The sequence below is a fragment of the Agelaius tricolor genome, unplaced genomic scaffold (assembly GCF_023055355.1).
Source record: "Agelaius tricolor isolate 1412-34295 unplaced genomic scaffold, bAgeTri1.0.p SCAF_5, whole genome shotgun sequence".
Lineage (NCBI taxonomy): Eukaryota > Metazoa > Chordata > Aves > Passeriformes > Icteridae > Agelaius > Agelaius tricolor.
Genome location: NW_027269265.1, coordinates 3,751,587 through 3,761,499, shown reverse-complemented (window position 1 = coordinate 3,761,499; position 9,913 = coordinate 3,751,587). Strand labels below are relative to the sequence as shown.

The following is a 9,913-nucleotide window of genomic DNA, read 5'->3' as shown; positions in this document are numbered from 1 at the left end:
GTTCCCCTTGAGAGCCAACACCAAGAGAGTTGTTTAAGTGTGGCAACTTTGTAGGTTTCTAGCCTAAAACCAACTTTTAACTAAAAACCTCAATTTGTTGGTCTATAAAGTCCAACAAATGTATAAGTGATGTTGCCCAAGCAGGGGAAGCCTCCAGGACTAGAAGCAGCTGAAGACTGCTTTCCCTGGTTCCTCCTTCTGGCTCCAGTGACAACAAGGGAGGGCAGGCACAGAGATTTTGGGCAGGTACACCAAGAGGAAGGGCTCAGTTCACCTTTCTACACCTCTTTGGTCCAAGCAGGGCTTTGAAGGCCAGGAAGCAGCTGCTGGAAAGGCAGATGTAGGTTCCTTCCCTCTGGATTTTTTAGGGAGATCATCACCTGGCTCTTGCAACCAGACAATGCCAAAACCACCTGCATTTCACCCAGAGACTGTGGGGTAAGAGCTCCCAGTGCTGCAGACACACCCACCCACCCCTGGGTTAATTCTCTGCCTGTGTGCCAATTCCAGCTCCTTGGAATTGGGTCACCTCCCAGTTTAGTCTCCTCTGCAAAATGCAACTGAGCTACTTTGTTTGCCTCCTCAGTCGGATGCTAAAAACTAAAATAATCTCATAAAAATAGAACTTCAGGGCGTTGAAATAGATGCATGGAGAGAAAAATGGGAAAATGAGGCTGCTGGAGTTTGCTTTGGCCTCATTTTTCACAGGGGCTGCCTCACTCTGGTTGCACTTCACAGTGAAGCAGGGTCAGGCCACTGAGGTGACCTGGCCAAAGGCCAGCCCAGAAGAGCAGCAGGTGAAGCACTGCAGCAAAGTGCTGCAGAGAGCAGTGCCTGCAGCCTTCCCCTCCCTTCCCTTCCAGAAGGACATTTCCCAGACTAGGGAGGGAAAGGCTCCAGTGCCTGCTCGCCACCGTACCCTGGGGAGAGGAGGTGAATACAATTAAAACACGGCTTTGCATGCTGAAATCTCCTGAGCCAGGAGCAGAAGATCAAATTTCATTCACGAGTTTTGTGCCAAGGTGTTTGAAAGATGAGCTGAGCTTGTTTTTAAAAGGCTTTCTTCAAGCAGTTTTCAGGAATCCAGCAGGACAATCAGCTCAACACCCTTCATTAAGAGAAGCTGCAAATGGAGGTGAGAGCAGGAATTATGTGAATAAAACCAGCACCAAACTGGTTACCCCAACAGGCTCAGGGGACATGTTCAGCCAGCAGAGTTGGTTCAGCTGCTCCCAGCTATTTCTGCTCCATGGAGAAAGACAAAGAGTAAAGTTCTGCCTCACCTACTACAGATTTCTTGTTTAAGGTTATATTTCCTATGTTTCAGTTAGTCCCTGGCTAAGCCAACAATACCATTTAAGGTTGAAAAGTTATAATTTACATAACAAAATTATGCCTTAGTCAGAAGTTTTACTGCCAGAATAATTGCCTCATTTGAATTCAGCATTCAGTTCATTGCACATGTTTTAATGGATCTGGATTTAAAGAAAACCTTCATCTAATAACTTCAGACAGCTATAAAGAGCTCTGCAAACTCCATGAGACCAGCTGCCACCTGCCTCAGAGTTTTCCAGCAGCAGGGAAGAGAACTTTCATTTCAAAAGCCATTTTAGCAATGAGCCTTACCTGAAAGTGTCACTTGGAAAAAACGAGCCCCCACCTCACACGCCCTTTGCTGTGGACATTGAGAATGAACTTTCAGGCAATCACAGCTTCTTCCCTGCACATCAGCAGCACATTTCATCTCTAGCTCCTACAATTAGAACAAGGCTTCCCAGCAGAAATTGCTTTGAAGATGAACCAGAGCCCAGTCCCCACCCACAGACTCCCCCGTTTCTCAGTGCTGGCAAGCACAGAGCTGTGGCAGCTGCAGGTAAGCTTTTAAATATTTAAAACCACCAAAAATAGTTGTTAAAAGGTGAAGTCACATATTCCCTATGACACTTCATTCCAGAATAATTCTGTTTGCTTTCCTCCACCCTTTAAGTTATCAAGCTCTCTAATTTTATCTTTAGAGACAACGACTCTTCAGAAGTCCACGGGAGCAAACATAAAAGGTTTTCAATCCCAAATGTGTGGTTTTAAATTGCTGATAAGAGAGAATTCTGCCAGGAATGATCAGCACTGAAACAACGAGCAGTGCTGCCTTTACACTGTTATTCCATCCTTAAGCTGATGAAATAAAGGGGCCAGTTTTTCTATTTCTAATCAGCCATGTCTGAAAAACAGGATACTTGCACTGCTGGAATGAGACTGCTGTTTTTGTAAGTCCTAACTACAGCTTGTTTCCACTGCAGTTTTATCAAGCTGGTTACTACACATTGTTGATACAGAAATCTATTCCTTTAAATGAGCTCAGATACTCACACACCCCTCCTCTCCCCACCCAAGGGAAGACCCACAACCCACTGGTGGTTCCCCATCCCTGGAAGTGTCCAAATCCAAGCTGGATGAGGCTTGGAGCAACCTGGTCTAGTGGGAAATGTCCCTGCCCATGGCAATGGGTTGGAATGAGATGGGGTTTAAGGTCTTTTCCAATCCAAATCATTCCATGATTCTATTTGCCAAGCTGGCCAGACCCTTCCAGCATCCTTTTGTGTTTATGTATGTTCTAAATCACAGCAGCCTAAAACAATAATACATTTGCTTTAGTGGAAACTCCAGAGTTGGAGGCAAAACTGTCAGAAAAGACTCAGTTTTCACAACTCCTTTCTAAGGCCCACAGAGAACCTTAATTCCCCTTGCAGCTCCCAGCTCAGGGGCTCTGATGATGCCCTGTGAAGCCAAAAGATTTCCTCTGGCCAGCAAGAACAGCCAGGACAAAAAAGCCTGATCTTCACAAACAGCATATTCACACTGCAAGTTTTCTGGGCAAAGCACTGGAAGGTTTTATTAGGGGGAAAATTTCCATCAAAACCCCCAAGTTTCCTATGGATTTCTCCTTGTAAACACCAACTCCAGTTGAAAAAAGCTCCTCACGTTGCTGACTGCACACCCAGTGCCAACTACAACTCTGAAAAACCCCTCAGGACATACTAACACAAGGCAGAAGCCAAAAAAAAAAAAAAAGGAAAAAAATCAACAACAATAAAAACCCCACACCTCTGGCAAAGCATTCCTCTTCCCTGGCATCCCAGCTCTCTGTCCATGGAGTTTTCCTCCTCCATAAAGGACACTGACAATTAGCAAGGACTGAGCACTGAGTGGGAGTTAACCACAGTCAACCACTTGTTATTTCTGGAAGGGCTTGGTGGGTCCTTTGGGCTCCATCTCCAGTACCATTTCCATCCCCTTTGCACTGCCAGGGCAAGGCAAAGCAGACAGAGAGCTGCTTCAAAGGCATTCCAGGGATTCTGCTGGGGAAAGTCCCACCATGGAAGGCTCTCTGCACTCATGGAGTTTGTTCTGGAGCATGGCAAGGGTCCAAGCTCACAGAAAGGAGGGCTGGGAAGCTCCAGAGCAGGGGTGGGTTTGACTCTGGCAGCTGTGGAAGCATCTGATTTCCTGAAAACCCACTCCCCTTGGAGCAGCAACTGCTCCTGACCCAGCTCCCAACACCTCCAAAATGCCTCTTGCAGCAAAGGGAGAGCCAGCAAGGATTAGAGAGGGATTTGAAGGCAAACAGAAGGCATGTGGCTGCTGAAGGAGAGCTCTCTGCTCCAGTGGCCAGCCTGGGGCAAGTGGGAGAATGCCAAAACCGAGGGGCAGAGCTGAGGAGCCAAATGCACTGTAAGAACCAAGCTCCTAAAGCTGGGTCCCTCCCCAGCTGGTTCACCTGCATCAGGTGCTCAGATAAGCTGATTTTGGGGGAGACAACACCCAAACACAGCTGCACCCAGCACAGCCAGCAAATCCATCCCACAAAGCCCAGCATCTGAGCTCACAGAGGTTCTGGGTGACAGAATGCACCCCCAAGCCCAACACAGACCACTCCACTTTGAGGGCTCCCACCCATCAATGTTTTGAACTTGTTTTACACTAAACACACACCCACCCTTCAGTAAAGCACAGTGGCCTTGGCTACTTCTTACATTTTGTACAGGAAGAAGTGCCACAGCTTTGCCAGGCCTTTGAATAAAAGCACTCACCATGAAGGGAGAGATGCAGCAGCAATTCTGTGCTGAGCCTCAGGAAGCTCAGAGCCCTGCTTCCCAACCACACCAGACATGACAAAGCAAAAGGGAATAAAATAAACTGAAAGATTTGGAATTCGAGGTTATCAGCTGCTCCAGAAATGTGCAGCTCAGAGCTGATGGGATGGCACAGGTGGCTGTGGTGGGACAGGATGAGGGGAAATCACAGAGGGACAGCAAGACAAAAACTGCTGCTTTTATAAGGCTTCTGCTGAAAGGTAAGTGCCAGGTGTCCTTCTGGAAGTGTTTTACATTTATTAATTTGTTTCCTGATTTATAGAGTGCAAGAGGACCTTTCTTCATATCACAGTGCAAGAAATTCCTTGTGTTAACCAAGCACCAGAGAGTGATGCTATTTATAGCCTTCATTGTTGTGCATATGCAATGAGAACACATCAAAGGTTGCAGAAATTAACCTTGGACCACACGATCGGCAACAGACTCAGCATTCAAAATAAAAACAAGCAAAAGTAGAGTTGAAGGCAGGTTGCCCTTTTGAAACTCAAGACTGAAAGAAAGTGGTTGATGAATTCAGCTGTGCTGGGGAGGATTTCACTGCACACTGCATTCTCCAGGAGTCAGGAGGTGTTTTCGTTATTAAGAACACATCCCAAACTAAAGATTCAAAGCAACTCCAACTGGATGTGATCCTTTTTTGTGAAAGATAGCACAAGCAGACACAGGTTTCAGGTCACATCACTTGGAAACTTCTACCTTAGAGACCAAAAAGTCCAGGAATAAACATGAGAACTGGTGCAGTGTTAAGTCACTGCAGAGATATTTAACAACAAAGAAATAGTGAAAGGTTTTTTTCAGTTTGTGAGAGAAAAGAGAAACAGGGTTGCAAGCAAGGGCAGGGCAGAGATCAAGAGTACAAGACAAAATACCAAATTTGACTTTGCACCATTTTTAAAGAGGAGAGGTAAGGGTGATGATGAGGGCAAAAGCCCAGGCGTTAATCTGAACGAGAGCATTGGCAGGAGGAGGATTAGAGAGCTTCATAAAAATTGTGAGGATTGGCTCATCCCAGTGTTAGAATCCAAACCAGATAGGCTCATGCACTGCAGGCCAAGAAACAGGATTTATAAACCTCTTGAAAGGCAACAATGGGAGATAATAAACATGTGGCACATTGGAGGGGGCACTGCAGGGGAGAAAGAGAAGGAGAATGATCACAGCCTCTCCAGGGCTCCTATTCTGACTCCAATATAAAGGTGCTTTGCAAGCAAAGAGGATTAATGTGACACACAGAAAAAGGGGGAAGAGGGAATAGTTAGATATGCCAGACTAACCTCAAGGTTCTCAAAAAAAACCCCATCTTTTTAGAGCAATCTACTATATCTCCCTCACATGGACTTCAGAGAGCACAAAGAGATTTACTGGTTAAGACAGATTGGCAGAGGAATGGGAAAACAGACAAAGGAGCTGGCTTAGCAGGAGACAGCCCCAGGTGATGCTGAATAAGAAAATACCAGCCTGGAAACCAAAGACATGCCTCAAGAATCAGCCCTGGGAACATCTGACTTTGTTAAAAATGACCTCAGCACTAATTCTGCACCCACAGAAACAGAGGCAGTTCCAAAACAGCAGAGACACAAAGCTCCAAGTAACAGAAACTGAGGAGGGTTTTGAAATGCAGGCAGTGATGCATCAGCAGGAGGAACACTAACAAGTGTTGTTAGTAACTGAGGTGAACTGGCCACCACAGAGACATCCATGAAGGTGATGAAGAAGCCCTCCAGGCAGAGCAGCCCCAGAGCACAGCCCACACTTTTAGCCAGGACTGGGAATATTCTGTGAGGGGCATCACACTGAGAACAGCAGCAACTGCTACTCAGGAAGCTACTAAAGAACACTTGGGTCATTTAGCAAAACCACAGGTGAGGGTTACACCCCCCTCTTACAGAATGCAGAAGAAGAGTTAAACCACTGAAAATGAGCAGCAGTCCTTAGGCAGAAGGCAAATAAAGGAACAGAAACTCAAATGAGTCTATAAACTGTCATGAATGTTCAGCCTGGGAATGAAAAGAAGGTTCCTAATTGCACAGCAAGATCTGTCATCTTCGGTAATGGCTTGATCTACAGGAGGAGAGAAGAAAAGATGCAAGAAAAGATGTAAATGTTTTTAGGCTGGACTAAGTTCACAAAAGGGATTATGAGATCCTGCTTGGGAAAGCAAGGAGCTGGGTGACCCAGGAAGTCTTTTCCAGCACTAAATTACCATGAGACTAACATAGCAAGTATATGCTGTCTACACAACCACAAAGAACAAAGGTTAAAAGTTTGCTTTAAACCCACACAGCCTTTGGAAACCAAAAACTGGCGCTCTTCCTCCAGACTGAGGAAGTTTAAGAGCCTTGGTTTCAGAAAAAGAATTACAAAAAAAAAAAACACATTTATTTTGAAGTAGTTTGAACTCCAACAAACTGGCATGTCCTTGCATTTGCATGAGGACAAGTTGTTCTGCATGGTGTTCCTATAAGGAGACACAGTGAGAGGCGTTCACTTAATTGTCACATAAGCACAAGTGCTTGAAATCAATCGTGCATTTCTCCTTAATAAGAGACTCAGGAGAGTGAGCAATCCAAAATGTGAGCTTAAACTAATCTAATTACTTAGTCCATAGTAAGACAAACCACAACAATGACTGCCAGCATTTCCACTTGCTTTAAGCTGCCTGCATGTTTTAAAAGCCTACTCTGATGAGCCTTTCACCAATTAAGTTTTACTTCAAAGTCATGTTTCCCAAACTAATTTACAGCTGTTGCTAGAAAACCCAAGGATTTCTGCAAGTACACTACCAGCTGCAGCGAATCTGTAGTTGTCACGATCAAATAAAAACGTCAAAGAACATTTCTGCCCTTAAGCCATTACAACTTAAACACCACCTGAAAGTCAGAATTCTGAGCAAACATTTGAGTGAGAGCACAAGACAATGGGAGAGGACAAGGCTACAAGCGGTGCTGAAGCCTGAGCTGCAGGCAGAGCAGGCGGTGTGTTCGTACCGTTTGCCCTGATGGAAGGTGGAGGATGTGGAAGTCAGCGGTTCCCTGTGGAGGCCAGCTCTGCAGGAACTCTTCATGGTAACGACCTCTGCGGCTAAGGCACGTCCTCGTCACAGCCAGTCCATCCTGGGCTACACCCCAGGCTCCCCCATCAGCTCTGCCTGCCCCACACTCAGCTTCACCGTGTCTCTGCCACCTAAAATCTGAACAACAGAGAGCTACATGAGGAGATGACGAGAGCAGATGATCAGATTTTCCCATGAGAGAGAATAGATATAAATATAAATATATACAAACACAAACATGCTACGCATGCATAGATAGAAAAGATACATATTCAGATTTAAAACAACTTAACATCATCATGCCAAGTGTTGCAGCTGGAGTTCCTGAACACCACCAAACACAAATGAACACTCCCCACCACAGCCTGTCTGCACACACAGCAGTTTTTTCACCTTTTATCCAACTGCAGCTCTACCTTGGCACCTCCCACGGAACACGCTGTCTTCCCAGCTCCATGTAAACAGGACGCACAAGATCTCTCTGCTTGTTAGCACCACATCAGGCTTTGGAGGGAAGTAGCTGCTAGCAGTGAGATTTGAGGCTGCCAGGAGTTACGTTAGCGCTCTAATCAAAATAACGTGGTGGATTTTATAAAAGGACAGAAAACATGTCACCAGGCAGCCTCCAAGTCTTGTGAAAACTGCCCTGTCTTTGCATCACATGCAGATAAGGCAGATTACACCAGAACAAAGCTGTTCTGCAGTATCTCTTGTTCTCCCTGGGCTGCTGCCTTCTCCACCTTGTCCTTGGAGCAGACACCCTTACCGGCGCTTTAACGCACTTTGATGGAGAAAGAACAACAACCTTCAAGCTGGAACATTAAAGGGAAGAGTGACACAGCAAAAGAGCCCTGGAAAACCTCAAACACTCCAGCCTGAGCTGCCAGCAGATTGTTTTAGAGACCGTTTGCTTCCTCTCTAGAGGACTGTGCACAATGATGCCGTAATAAAGGAATGCCAGTTGAGGATGCTAACTATGGAGCTGTGTCCCCAGGGGAGCTGTGATTTAGTGCAGCAGGTTGTTCTCTCCTTTTCAGCAGCTCTGCCCAGCGTTCCTACTGCTGTCCTAGCCCTGCTTTTGCAGAGATTGAGTCTCTCACATCACCCCCTTCCCAATGCCTCCCACACAGAAGAGCCCCCACTACACCCAGCCCAGCACTGCTTCACCGGTGTGGTTCACAATCAATGCTCCCACTAAACACTCCTGGCCTGGAAAACCTGCTCTTGGTAGCCACACTTGCCAGGAAAATGATGAAGGATGAACCTTCCAGGCAGGAAAAACAGAAGCTGGTTTAGATCCACCTGACTTGATGTCTGCTACAGCAATTCCACGCTTCGTTTAATGATGGCGAATAAGAGGTTAAGAGTTTGCCTACATTTGAGTAGCAGGAGCCTAAAATAATATATAAAATATTATATAAACACATTCCAGTCTTCATGAAGAAATCTCTGCTGAGCTCTACACAAGGCTAAGAAACGTGTGGGGTGGAGGAGATGGAGGCAGAGCAGGAGAAGGAGAACATGTCCTCTGCTCCAGGGATTCAGGGAGACCAGGAATGAGGCAGCCACAATCAGCAACAGCAGAAATTGAAGCTTTGTAGTTAAACACCATTTTCATCAGACTACCCAGAGTCTCTGACAAGGACCTACCTCTATGAGTGAAACCTAGGCACAAAACCAGGTGTTTCTGATGTTCTCATGCTGTAAAGATATACATTCACAAGCAGTAATTCACAGAAAAGTAAAAAGCATAAGCCCCGTGCTTTAGGAAACTCAAACACAAAATCGTTACTTTCCCATGAACCATCACTAAAAGGCACTGAAATTCTGACTTTTCTCCAAGCTTTTGTCTGGCTCTCCTTCTGGCTTTACTAACACTAGCATTTCAAACTCAGCAGGAACTGTATCACAGAAGCATGATTATATCCACACCCAAATAAACGCAACCACACCATTTCAAGAATGCCACTCACTTTTCCAACAGCTTACACCCTCTCCATGGATCCCTGGTCAAGAATACCACATGTTTTGTCCTAGTCCTACTCCTCTGGAGATCAATTGAGAAGTAAAAGATAAAAAGCCAGACAAAGAATTGAAACTCAAAGATAGCTTGTTTGCAGTAAAGAGCTCAAGAAGCAAAACCATCAAGAGAATTGGTTCAGGTCAGGAGTAGCCAGAACCCTGACCCAAGCACAGGCATTGCATGGTGGGATTTCATGAGTTTAGGGAGGGACCAGCAACTACTAGAGGGAAGCAAAAGCTGACAAAATAGACACAGCCAAGTTCAGATGGGCACTGCAGCACAGACCCAACCACAGCTCCATACAAAGCATGCTTTTTCCCCCCCTCTGTAGCTGCTGGGCTATAGAAAAGAGCTGAAATAGACTATTAATGCCAGCAAGCTCCTGACAAATTCCTACTGTGTGAAGAGTAAAAAGCTGTGCTTGTGAATTAAAAAAAAAAGGAAAAGAGAAAAAAAACCCCAGCATTTAATCTAGCAGATATACTTACTGCCTTTTAACTACCACTGTTTCTGTACCAAGGCTGATCCTTAGCAGAAGGAGCTGCAGCCGATTTAAGTTTTGCACAGAGTCAGGTACAGCCCAAAAAACTGCAATACAGATGCACAGAGAAACAGAAGAGAAGAGGAAGTTAAAAGCCTAATCGTGTTCTTCTCCCTCTCTGAAACCACCCCCAAACATATGCCTTT

General features: G+C 45.5%; 1 protein-coding gene across 13 annotated transcripts in view; it reads right to left on the bottom strand.

Moving 5' to 3' along the window:
- Positions 1 to 9,913, bottom strand: part of FBXO34 (F-box protein 34) — a 41,911-nt gene that overhangs the window by 6,007 nt on the left and 25,991 nt on the right. For 3 of the 13 annotated variants that reach the window (XM_071426137.1, XM_071426142.1, XM_071426138.1), the window contains 2 exons: positions 7,597 to 9,814; positions 7,139 to 7,341 (listed from right to left, as the gene is read on the bottom strand). In XM_071426137.1, coding sequence (XP_071282238.1) covers positions 7,139 to 7,215 — 77 coding nt within the window. In that variant the 5' untranslated portion in view covers positions 7,216 to 7,341; positions 7,597 to 9,814. The remainder of the gene's footprint in view (positions 1 to 7,138; positions 7,342 to 7,596; positions 9,815 to 9,913) is intronic. The other 10 variants (XM_071426147.1, XM_071426150.1, XM_071426148.1 and 7 more) reach the window with 6 other exon arrangements.